This window comes from Ammodytes marinus (assembly GCF_949987685.1).
Source record: "Ammodytes marinus genome assembly, chromosome: 20".
NCBI lineage: Eukaryota > Metazoa > Chordata > Actinopteri > Uranoscopiformes > Ammodytidae > Ammodytes > Ammodytes marinus.
The window spans coordinates 10,592,175-10,616,371 of NC_137224.1; the positions used below are offsets into that span (position 1 = coordinate 10,592,175).

The 24,197-nt window shown below is 39.9% G+C and overlaps 2 protein-coding genes across 2 annotated transcripts; both read left to right on the plus strand.

Annotated features, from left to right (window-relative positions):
* The first annotated feature begins 1,281 nt into the window (after positions 1-1,281).
* Positions 1,282-14,810, plus strand: lgi1b (leucine-rich, glioma inactivated 1b). The gene is made up of 10 exons (XM_080049256.1): positions 1,282-1,918; positions 2,196-2,267; positions 4,152-4,223; positions 5,276-5,347; positions 7,539-7,610; positions 9,384-9,553; positions 10,350-10,514; positions 10,720-10,940; positions 11,671-11,917; positions 12,710-14,810. Exons 1-10 carry the CDS (start codon positions 1,698-1,700, stop codon positions 13,057-13,059), a joined length of 1,662 nt encoding a protein of 553 aa, XP_079905382.1. The 5' UTR covers positions 1,282-1,697; the 3' UTR covers positions 13,060-14,810.
* A 794-nt stretch (positions 14,811-15,604) lies between these two features.
* Positions 15,605-23,884, plus strand: slc35g1 (solute carrier family 35 member G1). The gene is made up of 5 exons (XM_080049105.1): positions 15,605-15,981; positions 17,723-17,903; positions 19,740-19,874; positions 20,354-20,553; positions 22,053-23,884. Exons 1-5 carry the CDS (start codon positions 15,681-15,683, stop codon positions 22,463-22,465), a joined length of 1,230 nt encoding a protein of 409 aa, XP_079905231.1. The 5' UTR covers positions 15,605-15,680; the 3' UTR covers positions 22,466-23,884.
* Positions 23,885-24,197: the final 313 nt, after the last annotated feature.

Here is a 24,197-nt window from a genome sequence, read left to right on the forward strand (position 1 = left end):
TCCCTTTTTAGGGAGGGATAACAAAACTGATTGATTTAGATAGCTTAGATAGGCTAAATGATTGATAGACAGTTTTTCACATTGTTTGCAACCTAATCGTGTTTATTCATGTTTATCCATCATGGTATCATGTCTAGGCTTGTGCAAAATATCGTTCATCAACCCATTTAATATAGGGCCTACATTTCAATATAGCCTATAGCCTCTTGGAGAAAAAGCCATCAGCAAAAAACGTGGTGTAGCCTATGAAAAGGCCTAATCTACTGCGGGGGGACGGGGGGGTACAGCAAGGGACCGTAACGTAGAACATCAGACATTGACTTTCAAGTTGGAATAATGGCCCAATTACACTGACTAATCTGCGGTTCATCCAGGGATCATATCGTTCATTTTCCGCTAAGGGACATTATCAAGAGGATGCATGTAGGCGTATGACTGAACTGTGGTTGGAAATAAAGAGGGTATTATGTCATTTGAATGAGTGTTCCTGTATTATTGAGTCCTTGGGTTTTTAGGGTTGGCTAGGGGGTAAAAGTTCGCCACATCCTGGGAACAGAGGTCCAGTGTTCAGAGACTTTCTTCCGCGACCCACCGAACTCAACAAAGGGACTGGATGTGGGATTGGAGACAGAGAGGAAGCAAATGGGACAAATGCTGTAAAGAGCGTGAACGACTCTCGTCCTTTGTTGTCTTGAGAAAAAGTAGAAACATTTATGAAATCCAGTATGCTGTTATCCCACGACTTGTGCATGTTATTCCGTGGCATTTGAACGCATCGCCATTTATTTATCTAGCCTATCTGCGCGTAAAGAAAAAACAATTCTTTAAAATGCTTTTCATTTTAAGACTGTTCCCCTCATAGCAAATCAGCTCCTGGAGGTCCTACTTCACCAGCTGGTTTCTTATGCCACAATATAATATGTTTTTTTAACCACATTGTGTAAACTCCTCTTCTTTTCACTAACATCATTATTATGCCACTGCATCTGAATGAGTGAGGCAGGTGCATTTGCACAGAGCCTCATGAATAGGCCGCTTACCATTACGCATGCACGGCTCCCAGGCGCGCATAAATAATAGCTGGCACAGCTGATAAAAAAAGCGCACCTTGGGGCCTGTCCCCCCGCCTCCTCTTTCTCTCTCTCTCCCCCTACTCTCTTTCTTCCCCTCTCTTTCTCTCTCTTAAGGGGATTTTATTGTTTTGTTTTGTTTCCATTCTTTTCCTTTTTATGGCAGCAGCAGCGTTGAGTCTGCGATATAACTTATTAGAAAAAGGTTTTTGTTGTTATTTTTAGCAGCTTTTTGTTGGTAGGGTTTAAGGGTTTATCATTTTTCTTTTCTTTAGTTTTTCCGAGGCAAAACATCTGAGACTATTTCTCTGTTCTCGTGCTCTGTCTGTCTGTCTGTCCCGCATTTGTAATCCTGCGCTTTGCAGAACGAATCCGCTGGACTGGAGCCTTCCTATTGAGACGCCAGCAGCAGCGGAGACAGACACACAACACAAGCCTGCATCAGCGCTCGCCAGCTTCTAGCCTAGCATTAAAAACAAAACAGAACAAAAAAAAAATTTAAATCAGAAAAAAACTGCATATTGCCTTTGGATCCGTGGAGGATTTTTTTGTCGAGAAAGTTGCACGTGCAGGAGTGATAGTAGTAGTAGAAGTAGCCTGATACTACTTGACCGGGACAGAAGGAATATGGGATCCCCGGGCGGTGCAGAGACGGGATGGGGAGGCTGGAAAGGATGGACGCTCCTGGTCTTTTGGCTCGCCGCTTATCTCAGCCTGTGTAGCGTGGCGGACGGCCGGAGACTGAGGCAGCCCAGATGTCCCGCCGGATGCACCTGCACCAAAGATAATGCCCTGTGCGAGAACGTCCGATCCGTGCCTCACACTTTCCCGTCGGACGTCGTCTCCCTGTGAGTGCATTGGTGATCCTCCTGCTCCAACTGAATAGATTTTTGTTCATTGTGCCATTTGATATGGGGGGAATTGTCAGGGGAAAAGCTATAGTACGTGGAAATATTCTTGTCTCTGCCTGTCAGTAAACCATCCAGGTTATAAATCCCACCCTATACTATTTTAATTTAATTTCATTGCATGTTTTGTTTGTTGCTGATCGGAACAGATGTTACCTCATAGGCACTTGAACAACAACATATGTTAACATTATGTTCTCCATCTCCATCCATTCAGATCTTTTGTCAAGTCTGGATTTAATGAAGTCACAAGCGGAAGCTTTGTTCACACGCCTGCCCTGCAACTGCTGTGAGTATCTATCTATCTATCTATCTATCTATCTATCTATCTATCTATCTATCTATCTATCTATCTATCTATCTATCTATCTATCTATCTATCTATCTATCTATCTATCTATCTATCTATCTATCTATCTATCTATCTATCTATCTATCTATCTATCTATCTATCTATCTATCTATCTATCTATCTATCAAATGCCACTTAAATCTATATATCAGGTTTTTTTTACAGGCTTTAAACAATGTGGCAGCATCTTCCCCTTGAGGACTGGTATTGAGGCTCATATGCATATTTAAAGAGGGGGATTCTCTGTAATGGTGTTAGGATTACGCAATAGACCACATGGCTAACAGCAGGGTTTGGTTGGGCAGACAGGAGATACTTGTGCTGGGAAGACACAGAGAGACAGAGATAAATAATGAACATGTTCCTTTTTTAACTTCCCTCAAAGACAGCTTTTTAGAAAAAAATGGAATGTGGAAAGTATGGATTTTCTGTTAAATATGACATCCATTGTTATTATGCATTTTCGGTAAACTGCAGTTGATTGAGCGATGTTGTGTTTTTTGCACATCCACACTGCGACAGCGAGGTCAGTCTCACAGTAATCGTGCTCTCGAATCACACTTGTTTCGGTTGACTGCACAAGACAGCACACTGTCACCAGCCGTCACTTTGTCTCAGCATAACATTTTCTCTGGGCTATCACTTCCTCCATATGCTCAGACTGTAGACTGATAGGGGGAAATGTCATTATTTACTGCCAAGGTGACCCGAGGCATCTTCGTCTCCATTAGAGTACAACTACTTAATCAATGGGTGCTTCTCTGAGGCAGACAGTTTTGTTACACAATTTGTTTTACAGCATTTTGACATCTTTTCAATTAAAATATCTTGGTGTCTTATTAGGGATGCTATGGGATTCAAATGTTTTTGAAACATTAATGGTGGAGTCAGTGATTCTGGGGAATGTGTTCATGTTGTCAAAATCACTTTTTGTCAAAATCAGTGAATATTTCTTCATGGTCCGCTTCCTGTCCGTAGTGTGTTTGCCCTAGAAAAAATCACAGCCTGTTAATACACAGCCTAAGGATTGAAAAAGGGTATGATGCTAGCTACGGTGGGCCCCCTTTGTTTACATACCCTTTAACAGAGCCTAGGCTGTGTGTTTTCTTTTCAGCGCACACAGTGTGGACAGGTTGCGGATCGTGAGGAGGTATTCACTGATTTAGAGAAAAAGTGATTTTGACAACAAGCATTTTCCAGAATCACTGACTCCACCTTTAACTTTGTGCAATAATATATTACACCGAGAGTGGCCTAATAACTTCACTCGATGTGCAGTGATTTAAAGTCAAAACCGTACAAGTTCTCTAGAGCGGATGCGGTGAGGTGCAGAACACATTGATGATGGACACAAGTACATTGCTGGTTCAGAGGGTGACTCAGAAACGTGTGGGAGGAGGCATCCATTTTCGCTCCTTCAAGCATCTCAGGAGAGACACAGGAGTGTGCTGCCATTCCTCCATTTATATTAATTTAATTCATTTTGTAACTGCACTTTGTGGGCAGAAGTGCAGAATGAGTATGTTTGTCTGTTACGGTAACTCTCACGCCCTATCTGTTTACCGCTATGTTTTGAGGACTAACAGTTACTGATGTGTGTGTGTTCACTGTGTTGGTTAAAAGACAATAAAAAATCCAAGCATGTATCTCAATGTGATGAAATGACTTGTTCTACAGTTCAAACCCACGCCACTTTTGAGTTATGAGAACAGCACACAACAACATAAGTTTGGGACAGGAACACTGTTCGACTCTGGGACTGTACTGTAGCTTATTAATGAGATACTATATTTGACAGTTTTGTTTTGTTCTTCTACACAGATTGTTCACTGCAAATTCACTGGACTTCATTGATGAGGATGCGTTCCTGGGTTTACCACATCTGGAATATCTGTAAGTATTTATCTTTCATTCAGAAAGGGTTGATGGCGCATATAAAGATTTGCATGGTGGAGGGTGATAACATACACAGAGTTTACTCCGAACAGCCTACTTTGAGTTGTGTAATATTAGGAACTGATGCAAGGCATACACTCATGATGTCCATCAAACACACTAATCATTTCAAATTCCAAAACCTTTTTACTCTAGTACACAGCAAAACAAGCTTTCGATTAAAAGTGGTGTCAGCGATTCTGGAGAAGGCTTGTTGTCAAAATCAGTGAACTTCTCATGATCCGCTACCTCCCCTGTGTTTGCGCTGAAAGAATAATCACATGTTTATACACAGCCTATAGGCTCTGTAAACATGTGTGTACTGTAATCAAAGGGTTTGTAAACAAAGGGGCCCACCATAGCTAGCATCATGCCCGTTTACAGAGCCTAGGTTGCGTATGAACTTTTACGGACAGATAGCGGCTCGTGAGGAGATATTCACTGATTTTGACAAAAAGTGATTGTGACAACAAACATTCTCCAGAATTGCTGAATCCACCTTTTCATTTGTTTCTATATTTGTTATTTTTTTCTTTAGCTGTTGAACATTGCATTATAGTTCAAGCGTGTCCATCAACACCACACCCAAGGATCAGGCCGCAGTATTGGCATGCATGCTGGCATTGTGTAGCCCCAAGTTTCAATCACACGTGTTTTCACTTAGAACACAACGTACCTCTTCATGATTCTTGTTCGTTCCGTAAAGTCTGATGACCTCATGCGATGCCCATTCAAATATCAACCACAACTTAAAGTGTAATTAGCTTCAGTTGACTAATGGGAAACACTTGTGCAGGGCCTTTAAAGTGTAATTCATTTGGACATTTTCTTTTCTTGTGTGAATGCGCTGGATACGCAACTCTTTGTAACCACTGCCAATCCCTCACAACTGCAATGGCAGAACACGTGCAGAAAGTTAAAGGATTTCAATATATTCAAAGGATGCGTGGGAATACTTGTATATCTGTCTTAATCTATCAAAATGCTAATGTTATACTTCTAATTCACAGATTTATTGAAAATAACAAAATTGCGTCGATATCCCCGTATGCTTTCCGGGGCCTGAAAGCACTGATACATCTGTAAGTATTTTGGCCTTCCCTCCTTCCTTCCTTTTTTATTTGTCCTTCATTTTGTCCCCTCCTTCCATCCTTACTGTTTTTTAAAAATGTATTACTTCATCTTTACCCATAATCATAAACAATCTGTGCACACATTATTGCATTCTCTGGTTAGGACATTTCTCTTTATGCAGTGCAGTAATGGAACATTAGTATTCAAAATCTGACATCAATCTCTCTGTATCACTGTGTCACTGTGTGAAATGCAATGGTAGGCAGAAGTGCAGCTTTCGGTGGTGATGTCCAAGGTTACTAGCTGAAGGTGTCAGCTGGATCATGTTGCCCCAAGGGCAGATCTGGATTGGAGCAGCAGTGCACATTTTTGCCTAGTAACTTCATTTTGATTTAATATGTAATTATTGGTATTGGTTTCTGTTTAAAAGAAATTCTCAAACGACAACAACTCAAATAATGAATGATAAGCATTGGTACTGTATGTTCTATTAGATTGTTGTATGGGGTCAAGTAATGCAGAGTACTACCCACTGTATCTGTGTTTATGGTATTTAGGATTTATTCTGGTGATGGAAGAATCCTAACAGCCAAACAACAGTTTGTAAACAATATTTTTTAAGGAACTATATTTCACATCCGCAAATCTTGCCAGAACTAAAGATAAGTGAGAGGTGAACGCTCAATATAACTGCCCTGTAACTTTAAACCGAGTGACCTATAAACTGGCCTTAAGACTCTGACAAGGCATTCACGACACGTTTTGAGTTCACACTGTGCGGTGCATAATCCTCATCATCATCGTGTTATATGACTTGATGTGATTTTTAACTCTCAACTATGAGAAATTGATACTCTAAAGAGGAAAGAACTCAAGTATAACAGGCTCAACAGTTTATCAGCATTTACTCATGCATGCTTATGGTACAATAACATATAACTCTGATAATAAAACAAAAAGAAGCATTATTAAAACGGCAAATATTTGTGTTAAGTCCAACATTAGAGCCATTTCACATGTACAGTATCTGTGGAGCAAATTATTCACCTATTTTACATTAACTGGGATAATTCAAATTAAGTAAATGGTTCAACATATCCATAGTTAATTCCCATCATTTATGCTTTGACAAAAAACATAATAACACACATTAATAAATCAACCAAACACATCCATAAGACAGCCCTTGGCTAAATAAGGGTCTGTATCAATGTACAATATGTCTTGAGCACTGACCATTGAACCAACATAAAGTAACCAAAGAGGCCAATCACTGCAGAGCTAAAACATCACTGTAAATTGAAGGAAGAGTTACAATCTTGATAAAAGATCAAAGTAACGGCAGTTGGAACAACATGATGGGATAAAGTGCTCTTTTCCAGTTCAATGGGTAATACCTTCACTTGTTTGAGAGCAATGTAAACAAGCTTTTGAATGAAAACAAAAAGACGAATACATGCATTATTAAAAAGGCGTTTGCAATGCTTCACATATACAGTAGAAAAATACACTTTTTTTAAAGGCCTCACAGGCGGGTGGCCCTGCTGGAATCCTGTCCACTGTGATAGACACCAGTTCTATTTGGAGAGTGCATTCTTGTACAAACTAAAAGTAACATTTCCTCTCTCCCTAGGAAATGCAACGCTCAAATAAATTATGCAGCATTTGTGAATTTATGCTGCTGACATTTTCGTGTCATTGCCATCTCTTTCTGGCCCCATCTGAGAGTTCATTTTCTCGCTCACAAATGAAAAGGGGACATGCTTTAGGTCTGTTGGCTTTCACTGGATGGCAAATAAGTCATTCACGTGAGGGCCTTGGAGAGGGACAACACTGTTTCACCGGTTGAAAACATAAACACTGCTTTTCAAGGTTTCACGTTGAACGATATTAAGGATATTAAATCGCACCTTCTATATTGTCTCCAATGTAAAATGATATAGATAAGCTATGGCTGTTACATATACTATTCTCTCCCTGAACTCTCCTTTAATGGATTGATAATTTATTCTTTTTATTCCCCTTCCATTTCACCACTGAGCCTTTTTGCCCCATACATCTTGTCAAGGCTATTTGTTTTTTTTTTACTGGCAAGAGAGTTTGTTTGTTCTTCTCTTGTTCAAATCATTCTGGCTAATGGATAAAAATGGTATTATGTTTGCAGACAATGACTCTATATCTTATCTCTTTGTTGATCAGGAGTCTGGCATACAACAACCTTGATACGCTGCCCAAAGATGTCTTCAAGGGCATGGATGCTTTGACCAAAGTGTGAGTTCTGTCTGTCTTTCATTCAGTGCGATTCATCAGGTTTCCAATGGATTGATTGATTCCATAACCTGTAGATTGATGTGTTTGGTAAAGTCTTTAACCCATTGATGACGGCTGCTGCGCGATGCCACATTGGCTCTCCTGCCTGATGCTGCGTCGCGCAGCATTATTACTTTATCTAATTTTCATGGCATTCCCAGCATAGAATGCACTGTCATTGGTTCAAATACACATGAGGTGGGTTTTGTTGATTTTTTTAAGACCACGTGACCAGCCAAAAGTTGTGTGGTTTGCCGAAAATCATGTCAATCAAAAAAAAATAAAAAAAAAAAATAAAACAAAATAATAAAAAAAATACGCCAGCTATGTCGGCGACAGAACAGTTAGTGGCGTTTGGTGCGCAGAATCAAGGTCTACTATAGACTACTGACGAAAATCACACAACACATTGCATCTATTTATTAACAATATTTAATAATTTTCTAATTCATCTAATTTTGACGATTTTTAGAAATATTTGTTGGTTTGTAAGCGCTAAGGGAACATGTTTAAATAAAACCTGTGAACCTTAACTTTTAAATGTATTTTATTTCATGTTTCTATGTGCTACACAGGCTTAGATATTAAGGTTTTGGTAGACTTGACAATTCGTACTATTTTTTCAGAAAACCCTCAGGCATTAAGGACATGCATCCTAGATTGCCATAGTCATCAATGGGTTAATAGCTGATTTGTTCAATTCAAAATAGATTGCATGATTTCTATGTATTTCAAAATAGTCAAGGAGGATAGCGGCACGATCAAACGTAATATTTTTAGGCACTCAAGAGAGATTCATTGGAGTTGGGTTGGGAAGGGATTTACAGCAAATGCTGAGCGAAATGTTGAGCTTTAGGGTGAATGGTTAAACAAGTCGATTACAGAGGAAAGAATTGGATCCTGCCTCTGCCACAATCAGCTGTACTAATGGAAGCTACAGACTGTGTGTGTGTGTGTGTGTGTGTGTGTGTGTGTGTGTGTGTGTGTGTGTGTGTGTGTGTGTGTGTGTGTGTGTGTGTGTGTGTGTGTACTTGTACAGGGATCTTCTTGAGGACCAATTACATTTTTTACCATCTTAGTGAGGACATTTTTGGAAAGTGAGGAAATTTTGCATGGTCCTCAATTCTTCAAAGGACTGTTCGAAGGTTAACACTTTGTTTTAAGGTTCAAGTTAGAATAAGGATTAGGTAAGTGTAAGTGTAAGGGATGGGGTTAGGCATTTAGTTGTGATGGCTAAAGTAAGGGTAAGGGGATAGGGAATGCATTATGTCTATGAGTGTCCCCAAAGATAGAAGTACAAGGATGTGTGTGTGTGTGTGTGTGTGTGTGTGTGTGTGTGTGTGTGTGTGTGTGTGTGTGTGTGTGTGTGTGTGTGTGTGTGTGTGTGTGTGTGTGTGTGTGTGTGTGTGTGTGTGCGTGTGTGTGTGTGTGGGGATTCAACACACTCATCCAAGGTCAACGGCAGTTCAGATAGAGAGCGGGCGGCGAGCACAGACTACTCAGGGAGATAGGACACTTGTTGTTGTGGCGTTTCCTGAATCCAAGCCAAAGTGCAGCCAAGGAGGGGTGAGACAAACGGGCGGAACAACAAGGAGAGTCTGAACTGATAATATTAGAAATGAAAAAGGCCTCTGTTTACAATACACGGCTGCAGAGTAAATATTAATGAGGCTGAGGGCCTTAACAAACACATTTATCTTTTTGACTGATAAATCCACCCATGCGTGCGTGCAGGGATCTACGAGGCAACAACCTGATATGTGACTGCAAGCTCAAGTGGCTGGTGGAGTGGATGCACCACACTAACGCCACCCTGGACCAGATCCACTGCAGCGGCCCACCCAGTCAACAGGGCAAGAAGCTCAATGACCTCCTGCCACACTCTTTTGACTGCATCACAGCAGGTATCCTCTCCCTGTGTCTCCACGTGGGACAATAGGTCAATATGCAGGGTTTAGACAGAGTCTGGATCATTTTGGAAAATGCTTGATTTTAAATCTTGTGTTTTTCAAGATTTGAAATGTGTTTGAAAACTGAACACATTACTAGAAATGCTGGATTTTGTCCCACGTTGACCAGACTGACTGACTGACTGACTGACTCAATAAAATACTGTCTAGTTTACACACATTTGTTTCAATACATTCACCCTGACTTCATCAGGCATATTATTGAAAATTATAATTAAAAAATTCAACTAAATTTGCATCATTTAGAACGCTAATTTTGATTGAAAATGTATAATTCATTTTATTTAAAGAAATATTTTGATAAAGAATAAAACCTATTTTTTCATTAGCGTTCACATTTTGTGACCCAGTGACTCAAAATCAGCCCCCAAAAATGAATACTTCACAGGACATACCTCTTTATATTGGACTTCAGTACTTCTTCTATTTTGTATTAATATTTTGAAATCCATGTTTTCTTTCTTCAATTGTATATCAGACGATTGTCAATAAACATTTTTTTATTCCCCTTTCCATTTTACAGATAGGGCAGTGTATGAAATCATAAGCATGTTTATTTTTCTCCATATATACTGCATATTTAAAGCTCCAGTCTGGAAAAAGTTGAACTTATATCCATGAAAATATCCTTGAATTGTACTATTAAAAAGCTGTAAGAACCATGAATATGAAATGATTAACAAAATATACATATAAGAACAGCATTCATTGTGACGTCATACTTTTTCAGAGTTTGCCTCCTATCAGTCGCTGAAGTTTGAGTCCATTTCGGTGGAGGCCTTCACCTTTGGTAAAGATCAGTATGTTGTGTTTGCCCAACCCTTTGCCGGCACGTGCAGCTTCCTGGAATGGGATCACGTTGAGATGACCTTCAGGACCTACGACACCATCGAAAGTGAGTTAATAAGCGGAGTGGACGTTATGGGGGAAACTCTGTTGTAGGGATATGACGAGCCATATATTGATTGAGTTGTGTCAATGTGGCTGGGTGCACTTTACAGGAAACAAAACAAAGACTAGTAGACTATATATTTCTCTTGTGTTAATGATTATCAATCAAGTTTTAATAATATTTTTTATGTGTTTCTTTTTTTGTTCAGGCACTTCTACTGTGGTCTGCAAGCCCATGGTGATTGACAGCCACCTCTTTGTCATCGTGGCCCAGTTGTTTGGGGGCTCGCACATTTACAAACGCGACAACTCGGCCAACAGGTTCATCAAAATCCAGGACATTGACATCCTGAAGATTCGCAAACCCAATGACATCGAGACGTTCATGATCGATGGGGAGTCTTTCTTTGTCATCGCCGACAGCTCTAAGGTTGGCTTTATACGTTTGCTTCTTTACGATACTCTAAAGACTTATTTGTACTGAGCAGAAGTGAACATTTCATGGTGCCTGACTACATTATATTGTCCACGTGTTTCTGTAACCATGTCAGCAATTCCTTTGAGTGCGTGTAGTTGTCCTGCTTATTGCCCTGGCATTGCCAAATGCTAGTAGCATTATGCTCTCACATATGTTTGGGGGACACTCAGGGGCACACACAGACACACAAAGAAACACACACTCATCTTTTTCCCAATTCATGTTTTTATAGATCACTATTGAGCACTTAGTTACAAACCTATCCGTTAAAAGGGAAGTAAGTTATATGGTCCTTTTAGCTAACTTCCTGTCAGTGACTTTAGTTAGCAGTCCCCTCCCTCATCCCTACGTCACAACCACATGAACGCAAAGCCTTCTTCAGCTTATAGTGCCGCGATGGAGAGCAGCGTGTCATCATTCATGGGAACAGAGACCCGCCACTTTATAGCTTTATAGTCTCCTGATTGGATAAAAACAAGTGGGATACTCGGAATTGTATCTGGCAATTACTGCAAAGTTGAATGACTGGGAGACCTGTGTTATGAACTGCACATACTGTTTTAAGTGATTGCTGTATGAATATAGAGTGATTTAACACATATATTAACAAAAAAAATATCACTTACTCCTCGTTTAAATGAACTTGAGCTGGCATTTTTTCTTCTTCACGTACCTCTCGTAGGCCGGCTCCACAACTGTGTACAAATGGAACGGCAACGGCTTCTACTCCCACCAGTCACTCCACCCGTGGTTCCGGGACACAGATGTGGAGTATTTGGAGATCTCCAACAAAGCCCACCTCATCTTGTCCAGCAGCTCCCAGAGGCCTGTGGTCTATCAGTGGAACAGGAGCCAGAAACTGTTCGACCGCAGGACAGACATACCCGACATGGAGGACGTCTTCTCGGTCAAACACTTCCGGGTCCAAGGTGAGCACAGTTTTTTTTTAAAGACATAGTGCACCTTTAAGAAAGTGAGCACTATGAAAGACAAGTGCACTCTGTAACTTTGGGTGTGTCAAATAAATAAAACATTTCTAAGGTATATTAGCATCAACAAATAGACAACATTGGATCCGTGTAACACTGTTTGAAGTTAGAAAACTACCCTGTAAATGTACTGTTCCACTGTTCTTTATAGCAGCAGGGCCCACAGTTTTGTTGACAAAACATATTCTAGGCTCACGTTTGGTGCCAGGTGCCTCAAAATCATTTTGTTTTGAGTTATGATAGAACTATTCAATACGAAGAATTACATGTAGAGTAAATGTGAAACTGTATACTACTGCACCTTAAGTGTTTGAATGGTTGGTCCAAAGTGCTGGATATATACATGACCTCTTGGTGAACTCTTAGTTTTCAGTTTCATAATATGCTAAGATAGTCTGGGGTGTGTCATGTTGATAGTGGACTTTGATACATTTATTGATAATTTATTACACTTTAGTTCCTCGTTGTTTGGCATATCAGACATTTGCTTTGAAGGTGGCAAGAGGCAATGTCCCTTTAAACTCTTTCTGTATGATATTCTCCTTTTTTGTATATTTCTAAAGTAACAGCTCCTCCATTGGCAACCCTTCGCTAAGTAGCTTCTTTAAAAAAACAAAACAAGGCTATGAATTATTTTGCAATTACACAAACAGCTTGCTGTGTCTTTTTTAGCTCAGATGAATGTGTAAACTAAATGGCCCCCTTGAGAATCTTTGTCCTTTTCTTTCAAAGGTGAACTGTTTATATGCCTGACAAGATTCATCGGGGACTCCAAGGTGATGCGCTGGGACGGCGCCATGTTCAAGGAGGTCCAGACATTTCCGTCCCGTGGCTCTATGGTGTTCCAGCCCGTCTCCGTCGGCAACTGGCAGTACGCCATCTTGGGCAGCGATTATTCACTGACGCAGGTCTACCAATGGGACACCGAGAGGGGCCAGTTTGCCCCGTCTCAGGAGCTGAATATCCAGGCGCCACGGTCATTTTCTCTGGTCTCCATTGACGACCGGGTGTTCCTGCTCGCATCCAGCTTCAAGGGAAAGACTCAGATATACGAGCACCTCATGATCGATTTGAGTAATTGAAAGAACCAACGTCGATTTTGGGGACAATTGATGTAGTACACCACCGTTCAAAATGTTTGTCTCTGTGGTTTTGTTGAACTTGTCCGTCCCATTTAGAATCCACCAGCAAGTCCTATCTAGTCCTATCTCAAGCAATCTAAAGAGGTATTTCAAATAGAATACAGCACCTTTTAGGTTAGGTAAGAACCTGAAATTGCATTGGTTATGATGATCATTGAGTTTTTTTTAATGAGAGTTCTGACACCGTTTCTGTGACACTGACAATATGTCGTACACAATCCCTGATGCCTCCGTTCGGCATACCTGCCGCGTATACTTCGTTTTGAGAAGCTCTTTGTATTTTCATCTCGATTCCTTACTATGTTGTAATGCCTTACTCTCCTTTAAAAAAAAAAACGTAACTCCACTCAACGCGCGAACTGACTATCTTTCAGGAAAAACAAACTATGACATCACTGCTTTGGACTGTTTTTTTTCAACCCTGTAGGTGTAATTGTAGTAATCTGACATACAGTTCGATTCAGTATAGTATTTCATTGATGTTGTTGGAATTAGATAGGAAGGACTTGGGAGTTTGGTAGTGTTATTGTCCATGCCAGTAGGTCAAGAGGGAAATATCATTAGGGGAAAAGGGGCACACTGTGTACACAGTTGTTACAGGAAAACTATTGACACAGGAGACAGTTTATTCTTTAATTCAAATTGGCAGAAAAGAGTTGACTCCAGGCAGGGTAAAGGTAATTACAACAGATTATTCAGCATGGGAGGTGGCCTACTGTCAGGTGTGTGGACATTGTGTACGAGTTGTTTGTGTGGGTTCAATCTCAAGTCTAGGTCGTTAGATACCTTGCAGGAGAACATGGCTGATATCACAACTGTACGAGAACCTATCTCAGATATAATTCAAGTCAATTGACAACAGCTAAAGCAGCAACAGGGCTGTTAACAATGTTAGGGGCAGTTTGTTACTACAAGACAGGAACTTGAAAATAATACTATAGCTTCCAACCAAATTCAGGTACAAATTGGACTCTATTGCTGAGAATTATGTCCGTTCCTCTGACGCAATTTGGCAGCTATTCAACCTGTGTTCCATCAGTCTTTTGTGATTACTTTCCACTTAAAGAAGCCACCCGAAATAAAGAAAATCCTCCAAACACAGTGAGAAACAGAAGGGAAAAAAACGTCTCTCTGCCCTGTTTACTCTGTGACGGTCATTTGAGCAAGACTGCATGTGTGATACAAATACTCATAGTGTTGATTCCTGATGAATGGCTCACTAGAAGCATCCCCCTGTGTCACCTAGCCCTCCCCTCTTTCACTGCACTCTTGCCTCTTTTCTCCCTCATTGACAAAACCATTGTTGTCGTTACTCCGCAACTAAAAAGCCAACCACTGTGCAGCACCTAGTACCTGTGCTCTTATTTTGACACAAAGGAGGCCGAGTTATGATAACAATTTAACAACTTCACTGACAAAAATTTGCCAAATATGATGTTTACGATTTTACAATGCCTTGTGAAATAATTTATATGATGTTGCTTTTGTATTAGAAGGGACCATGCTTTGACTTTTAGATATAGGATATAGTGTAGACAAAACAAAAACAAAGTATCACCTGCTGAAACACTGTGTAACATGCTATTTCTGCAAAGCGGTATAGGCCTAATTGTGTCATTCTAATCTAGTTCTCAGTATTAATTATAGAGGACGTTAGCGATTCCTTTTGTCATCTTGCTCATTGTATTTTATGTAGCCTACAGTAGTAATAAAAAATACTAAAATGCTACATCAGATATGTAGTTCTTTTCATTTACATTTTTCTGGTTCAATTAGGTTTGATTTCTCTTTCACTATCTGAATGAGTATCATCATTCAATTCAATTATACATATTTCATTCTTATTGATGTTTTATTTTGGCTTCATATACATTTCTTCTCGAGTCGATATTGAAAATAGCAGGGAAGCTATCTATGACCTTGTAGTGAATGTATTGTTTTGTTCAAACAGTAGGCTATGAACAAAACAATACATTATTTTCAGCTGAAACATGTGAAAATTGTGGAGAATTTAAAACAAAAATGCCTTCATGATTATGAATAGCCTATTTTATTTCATAATTAGGCTACAACTTTTATGACTTAGCCTACTTTCTCAAATATCCTAAATTTACTAATTTTGAGTCAAAGACCATAACAATGTAACACAAGTCAAAATCATCCTATGATATTTCATGCTTGTTATAATTATAAAGTAGGCTGTATGTAGCCTATGTATGTACATTTATGAGCTACACATCTTTAATATGCCCACTTCTTCGAACACTACATAAATGTATAAACATTTAAAGACATGTGTTTAAGCTGAGTTTTGGTTGGTTCAGATCTCCACTGCCTCCCTCTGCTATGGGCGTAAACGTTGGGTAATGTTATAGTCGTCCAGCAGAGTTGCTTTGGGTTCAGTTCTGCCCCCCTGTGGGTAAAGTAACCACCGCATGGTTGTTGGGATCCTGCCACCAAGGTTACTCATTAACCTTGTATTTTCAGTTACTCAGGGCACCAAAGAAAGGCGGACGGCACTCTGTCCGAGGCATGCTGTCGCTCAGCCGGCACATCTTACCATGGGCGACTGTAACCACTGTCCGCACGAGCGGGCTTTGTCCACAGAGAATGACATAACGGTAGTGTTTCAGAAAGTTGACAGCAATGGCACGAACGGCGGCAGCGACGGCGACCACTACGAGAGTGGCGATGATGAACGGACAACGGGGAGGATTTACGTGCAAGGTCACTGCCGTGTGTCGTGCGACTACGTCGACGATGCTGAGGAAAAGGAGGAAGCGGAGACAGAAACGCTCTGCCCGCCGCCGGCGTCTTGCGTCACAAGCGAGCTCGCATCCCGGGAAGAAAGCGCACGTGAAGGTAGATGAGCGCACGCGGCTGTTATCTAACGCATTTTGAACTGACGGTACACGTGTGTTAAATTGGTGTTATCCCCCCATCTTCTGCTATGAGTTGGGGAGAGAAAACGCAGAAATAACGGGACAAGCAGCCAGTAAAGTGCTGACTTTCTGCGAAGCTCCACGTTATACAACCGGTAGCCTATAACCTCACGTAGCCTATCAGTAATACAAGTTGATATCACGTGCAGGTTATAAGCCTATAAGAAGGGTAACAAAGCACGGTTGAATCACATAACACTTTGGTTTCTTCTTTGAGGGTTATATGAAAGCACTTTCATGTCTTCAAAATCTGGGCCTACAATATGGTCAGGTGTTTTATTATTTTAGAAAAAGTATTCTAGCCAAGTTCAGGCCTACCTTACTATTTTCTTATTTTTATTTTTGCTTTAAGCTATTGCCTTAATAATAATAATTATTATACGCTACGAATTGTACTATAATGCACATTTCCCTTAAACACTTTATAATTTCAAGGACTAACCGTTGCCAAGAGATTAATCGCTGTAAACCAGCTTAGTATTTACATCATCCTTAAAGAGGATGGATGACTGTGCACTTTTACAGTAGACCTACCAGGGCCATTCCCGTTGGCTTCTAGTATATTGCACTACACACAGGTATGGTCCTTGTTTTAAAAGTTTAATCCAAACATTCCTATTCATCTGGCCACTATGTTAATTCATCTCAACACTCAAGTTAAACCAATGGTTATTAGGCTGTATTTTGGAAGTTTGAAAGGAAGTGAGAAAAGTGCGCCTGGACATTGGTTTCCTTTTACAGACCTTTAGTGCCTTGTGGAAAATGAACTGAGCACAGAGCATGTTGAGAAGTAAGACAACACTAGTAGCCTACTGGAGTACAAACAGATGTTGTCAAGTCAATTATTCCAAACAAATTGTAAAAAAGAAAAGGTAATGTAATGCTGTATTATTAGGCATCCTATCTGCGTATAGGATGACTAATACATTATAATCATTGAATTTACATTTTTTATTTTTTATATCATACAAACAAATTTGATAGCATTAATCAAATATGAAAACTTAAAGGTGGGGGAAGTCCAGGTTAAGGTAACAAATAATCCTGTATTAAAGACCTGCTTCACCGGTTGGAATATGAAGGTGTATTGAACTCGGAGATCCTATGTAGTATAAATGTGCAATTTTTCATCATCATAGCCTGAGAAAAGGCAGAAAGAGTGTTTTATGGTCTCACTGTCTAACCCTACATTTTCCTTCTTGTGACATCACAGTAAGGGTCAGGATTAACAGGACAGCTGGGCTGAGGGAAGACTGAGGAAAGAAAAACCTAATTCATTATATTAAAATAGTGATTTTATAATGATAGAACGCTGGTTGTATGGACTAGTGTGGACCACACATTGTAGGTAAATACAAAAAAGTCACTGGCCTGCGTGCCCTCAGGTTGAAATTGAATCTCCAACAATCATATCAGTGCATTGCTCCACCTGGCAGGGTTTGCAAATAAACTCCCCATTGATTTGTGCTGATGTTTCGTTTGCCGGTATTTCAGGGGAATTTTGAACCCCGACCACATGGAGTTCAATAACATACTCCTTCACCTTCACCCTCGGTTACCATATCAACATGAGCACAGCAAGACGAGCAATGTGTTTTTAAATGAAATGTGGATCTATGATGTACCCCTTTTTTTCTCTCTCTCTTTCTCTCCCCTGGCAGACCCAGAGAAACCAAAGAGATGTCCAGGTATCGGTTTGTTCTATGCTTTCCTGTCCACTGTTTTCTTCTCCATCATTGCCCTTTTGGTGAAATCCATCGAGGGAGTCCACGCCATAGAGATCAGCGCCATACGCTGTTTCTTCCAGATGCTCTTCACTTTGCCATTACTCATCTACCACAAGTAAGCATGAGGGGGGGGGATAACTCCACACTAAACAGGTTAAAATTATATTTCCAGGTTTTAAGATTTACACACACCTTATACGCCATGACGATTAGGGGCTATAGTAACACTTCCAAACAGTCTTTATTTTAAACCAACAATTTATGGCGAGGTGGCACATTTCCAAGGCAGGTAATTTATCTCTTGGCATTCCTGCATTTGTCTTCATGCCTTATAGCCCACTTCATAGGCAGGTATCCTGGCTCAACATAGAATACGTGCTCAAACAAATTCAAGTTGTCAAAATGCTGTGACAGAGATGTATTATCCCCTGCTGCTCTGTTGAAAATTACACTGCCTACATCCAGTGTTGAGAAGGCTTTATATAATGCCTTCCCACGTGAAGCGATGGGTTTTTGATATATTCAAAATGTTACCATAATGCTCTGAATATTTTATTTTTATAAAAAAAAATTATAGCTATACAGTATGTATGCAGTGATCTTCAAATCTGATTATCAGGTCTTAAGTGCAATAAAATGAAATTAATTTAATAAACCATCTTAGAAATATAAAACAATTTGCATGGTTCAGAGGCGGAAATTGAGTAGATTTAATATGTATATACTGTATATTTTAAATAATGTTTAAAAAAAATTCATGTGAACCTATTATGTAAGGATGTTTACAATGTCTTGCTCTCCGACGAAAAAAACCCACAAAAATAAAACACCAATTACATAAAAGAACAGAAGTACTACGATGATTTTCTTACAATTAGAGTTATTCTACCTGCTTGATATATCCACAACTTGTAGGAAAAAAGAACCAAAACTCAACTGAGTTTTAAGTATTTTAATAAAAAAGGATAAAACAGCGGGCGCCTTTAGCTCAGTCGGTAAGGCGTCCCCCTCCCGGGCCGGGCCCAGCAGCAGACCCGGGTTCGATTCCCACCCGCGGTCGTTCTCTGCATGTCACTCCCCTCTCTGCCCCATTTCACCTCTGTCTCTCTGCACTATCAATAAAGCATAAAAATGCCTCCAAAAATATCTTAAAAAAAAAAAAAAAAAAAAAAAAGGATAAAACAAATAGAGTCAAAAACAAAACTGTTCGGCCGAGCAGGGTCAACTCCTTCACCTAAAGTTGGTTCAAGAGACTGACAACATTCTTGTTGCCAGTCAGAATATTTATACAGGGGTTTAATCAATGAGTTCATTTACTCAGAACACAAAATAACGCCACCTCACAATTTGGGGACTTTAGACAGAGGAGACACATGTCAGATCAATATAAAGAAAACAGTCACCGTTCAGAGTTCAGGACTCCATATTCAAAAAGACAACGTGTCACTAGACAGTAATTAATGGGGATCATTATTAGAAGTAGACTGGAAAAAAACCCACTGAAAATCATTTGTCCATCACATAAAGCTAGTATGCTTTCATCTTGACATGGAGACCCCAAGAATCAAAGTCAAAACCTAATTCCCCAAAGACTCCCACCAGTACTTCTAGTCATTCATTTACCTATTCCACCATCCATCCATATGTCCTCTACATTCCCTCTTTGTTTTGACCTTAACTCATAACCACCTCTCCTTTTTTCAGCCCCATCCATCAATCACTGTCCAGCTTTCACCTGACCTAATCTAATTTACCTGTCAATCCTGCCACACTATCATTTGTCATCTCTCTCAGCTAACTATGCAGCTCAAATTTTTCTCCATCCGTTCTTTTTCTCCAATTCTGTTGATGTCGCCACCTGTCAGTCAGTCTCATCATCTGTCCGTCCATCCATCCAACCATCCATGTAGTCATTCATTCATCCATCATCCTCATAATTCTGCTCCTCCAGGACAGGTTTCCTTGGTCCCCGAGATAAACGTGTATACCTGGTGCTACGGGGTTTCATTGGTTCGAATGCCATGATCCTGCTCTACTATGCCGTTCAGCAGATGCCGCTAGCAGACGCCACTGTCATCATGTTCAGGTGAGCGAGTACGTGTGAAACGGGATTCATTGTAAGTTAAGGTTGTATACCGACACTACAAATTGGTTCCGGTCCTCCCTTAATTGAACAGCTGTCATATTTTTGTTTAATACCCCATCTTGTTCTCATTCTTCTTTCCTCTGCATGTCTTAATCTCAATTTACCAACATATTATTGTCTTATTCCATTTAATGATCACTCTCTACCAGATAAAGTGGCTTTCAATTGAGCTGTAGTGCTACACATCATATGAGATTAAATCTGTTGAGACAGTACTCATAATTTCTCACTTTTCTCTCAACTTCCTTTCTTCCTGAATTTTGTATCTGAATGTATGTCCTTTACGAGAAATTGTATGTTTATAATTGTTCTGTAAATGTTCAATAAAATCCCTCCTTCCATATTTTATTCATCTAACTGTAATAATAACTATTACTTTTACTATATGTATTACTCACTGTCAATCTCTTTTTTTCCAGCAATCCAGTCTTTACCTCCCTCCTGGCCTGGATCTTCCTGAAAGAGAGATGCACAATCTGGGACTGTGTCTTCACTGTTTTTACGCTCACTGGAGTGGTCCTCATCGCACGACCGCCGTTCATCTTTGGCGAGCAGAACCTACGCGACATCGAGGGCGACTACACCAACCACCTCAAGGGGACTATTGCTGCCTTTGCAGGTGATACGACGAATAAGCTTACTTTCATATTGCACCTACGTAGCAGTACAGTTTGTTTGGCTAATAGCTAACAGCTATGTCCCCTGGCATATCAGCATCAGCTGTTGCCTTTCAGTCATGATGCTTAAAGGTGCACTATGCAGTTTCAAGGGGAGGGTGATTTGTTTACATTTGCAGAGCCTGCTGTTAGTTTACAAAACATATTTTCTACATATTTGCTGCAAACAACAGGGAAGGAGTAACATTTAAGGTAGCTTTCTAACTTCAAACCGTGTTCAAGGGATCCAATAATCCTGTGAAGAAAGTTTATTTTTTCATTTTTATACCTTAGACAATGTTCACTTCTCTAACACAAAGTTACACAGTGCACCTTTTAAATAGCCCCCATTTAACATGAAAACGTGTTGGTTTAAATGTCTTCTCAGATTTATTAGTTGTTTAATCGTCCGGCTAGACATTGAATGCTGGCTCTGGAGTGCTAAGAGCTTTTTTATGTTGTGCCACTTCGAGTTTCTCTCGACATGGGTCCCTTGTTGAAGATCGACCAATGAATTAGTAGCTTCGCTTTCAGGCTTAGATCCTCTTTTCACTTCTGCAGTCCCGTGTAAAATCTTCACAACACAAACACACCACCACAGCAGCTAGAGATCAATCTCCAAATCCTCCCAAACCTCATATGTCAAACTTCATCCCTCTGATTTTTTCCATATTTCCTGCAGGTGCAACCGCATTGCCCTTAGACTAAAGCATAGGCTCCCAAATACACTGACCTCCACAACATGTCTAATGAAATGATGGCTATGACTGACAGGAGGAGGAAGTCATAAAGTGGGCAGTTTCACAATAGAGAAAAATTGAGGTTTCAAAAAAATAAATCATCTGCATCTTTAAATTCCAAGAGTTCAGTGCTTGAGTAAAAAATGATGAGCATTCAACACATTTATATAAGGTTTGGTTCTTGTTCTAATATAAATATGAATGATCATAATGAAACTCAAACTACAAGTTTAGTTGGGTAAAGCTGAAGTGCGTCACATTTTAATATAAATTAATGTATTTATATTCAAGCCATCGCCAAGTGAGCTGACACAAAGTTGATTATGCCAATCAGTTCCTCAAAACTCTCTTTTTATTTGTATGGCAGCGTTTTTAAACTGGTGTTGCCCCCTGACTCTGACAAAAAAAAAACCTGGACAGAAGACAGCAGAAGATCTAAAAATCCATGCGTGATTTCCGAAGGCTTACCTCAGTGTTGACCGACAGTGTTGTTGTAATAACTCAAAATTCCTCTTGAGGGGAGGGGGGGGGGGGCAACAGAAGTTACACCCTATAGCTTTTAATATAAACATGAATGGTCATAATGAAACTCAAACTGACAGGTTTAAGTGAATAAAATAAAATAATCAAAATTCCATACTATATGTCTTTCTTAATCATCGATCTGTTGTCATTATTCCTTCTGATTGGTTTAGATCCTTAACAGTTTGATTGGTTCACAGGAGCTGTTGGCGCTGCTTTCACGTTTGTCGTCCTCCGCAAGATGGGGAAGAGCGTCCACTACTACCTCTCGGTCTGGTACTACGCCGTCATCGGCTTCGTGGAGTGCCTGGTCACCGTGACCATCCTGGGCGAGTGGAAGATCCCGTACTGCGGGCGCGATCGCTGGATACTGATGTTGATAGCAGTGCTGGGCATAGCGGGCCAGACCTTCCTCACCAAGGCCCTGCAGATAGAGAAGGCCGGCCCCGTGGCCCTCATGAGGACTGTGGATGTGGTGCTGGCCTTCACCTTCCAGTTCATCTTCTTCGGCCGCGCGCCAACCTGGTGGAGCCTCGGGGGGGCGCTGTGCGTCGTGGCCAGCACCAGCGGAGTAGCGCTGAGGAAGTGGTATACCTATTCTCGCAAGAACTGAGAAAAGGAGAGAGCAACGTAGAATACTTTTGTATTCCTTTTTTTAATTTAATATCATATGTTCTTGATTTCTTCAATATTTTACTTGTTCTTTCCATGCAAACCTGTGAGGCTGTTGCAGTTTAGAAGAGTTAAAAGAAGAAATATGGAAGGATAATCTAGTACGATAGTTATTATAATATAAACTTTACTCAGTACATCTATACATGTTGATTCCTCTAGGTCAACCTGTGTTTATTTATTGATATGCATTTATGTTTGTGTACACAAACACACAAAGGAAGTAAGACGAAGGAAAATATGGTTTCCGTGGAGTCTATGTAGCTAACGAACTGCCTATTCAAAAAAAGATTACTACATGATTAAATATGTACAGTGCAAACATGGCTGAAGTTGAATTTCACCATATTGAAGTAGTTTGATGCAGGGATGATATCCTCACTCCCATTTCCCCTTTTGCTTTAACATGCATTAAATAGCCAAAGAGAGAACTTTCACTACTTTGGGACCAATCAAACTGTGACTAACATACACTTACTTACAAAAAATACATATTTAATTTTACAGTTGTATGTACCGTGCACATACAGAATGCAAACTATGGTCTATATGTCATCCACAATGTTGTTGTTTTTTGTTTTCTTTTAAGCAAAGTGTTTATTATAAAAAATAGCATTGCATACTATATGAGTCAGCAAAACAGAAATATGTGTAACATATAAAATTAAGTTTTGACTTGATAACAGGGTCATGGTGTAGGATTCTCTCAGGGATCTCTTAGCTAGCTGCTTATATCGCCACAATCCAAGGTAGATAGAAATCCAACCCAAAGCTGTCGGCCACTAAAAATGTATTCCTTTGCGATTATATTGATTTTAAATTAGATTTTCCTTCTCTTCTCGAATACATTTTTAAGATTACAAGCTAGTATCCATTGCTTTCAAATCTGTAGCTTGTCATACTTTAAAAAAAAATGTTTTTACTATAGAAGTGCCTTACGCCGGGAAAATTGAGCTTCACATAGTGAAACTCTCAGGTTGTGATTCTGCATATGAATATTAATTTAAAATAACTAAACCCAATAAGTAGTGATTTTAAAAATAAAGCTTGTCTGACAGCATTTGTAATATGGCAACTAAACGCAACCCCCATCCCTACAAAGGCCACACTGATTACTCGTTGGCTAGCACTTAATGTCAGGCATCTAATTACTGTTTGTTGCAGTCTAAAAATATATTTTCAATGATGGCCGAAAGAGGCGGATGTTGTTTGCACTTTGTCTTTGCTAGAGTGTTGGAAAAAGTGTCAGTTACCTGCCACTATAATTGAAGGTATGATGATCATCAACACAAGGTTTTGCTTCCCGATTTGCTAGGTCATAACTTCCTGGAATGAATGCAAGGTCCTATAGAGGAGAAAGAGGTGAAACGATATCACAACGGTGCAGGTTTTTAAATATGGACATTTCCTGCATCACTCTGTTATGCTTTGTCATCAAATTACAAAGCTAATGTTGAGATATACTGTACACTTGAATGTAACTGTGTTTTGTTTTTTTGCGATTGGCCTCTGTGACTTAAAGCAGCCATCATCTGTGTTTATGTGCCAAGTTGAGGATGTCCTTAGTCACCTTCTGATCATCCATAGGTGGATCTGTTGTACGTGGCTAAAAAAACAAGAAATAAAGCAAGACTTAAAAATAGTCTCAAAATATATTGTATCACAGTTTCTCA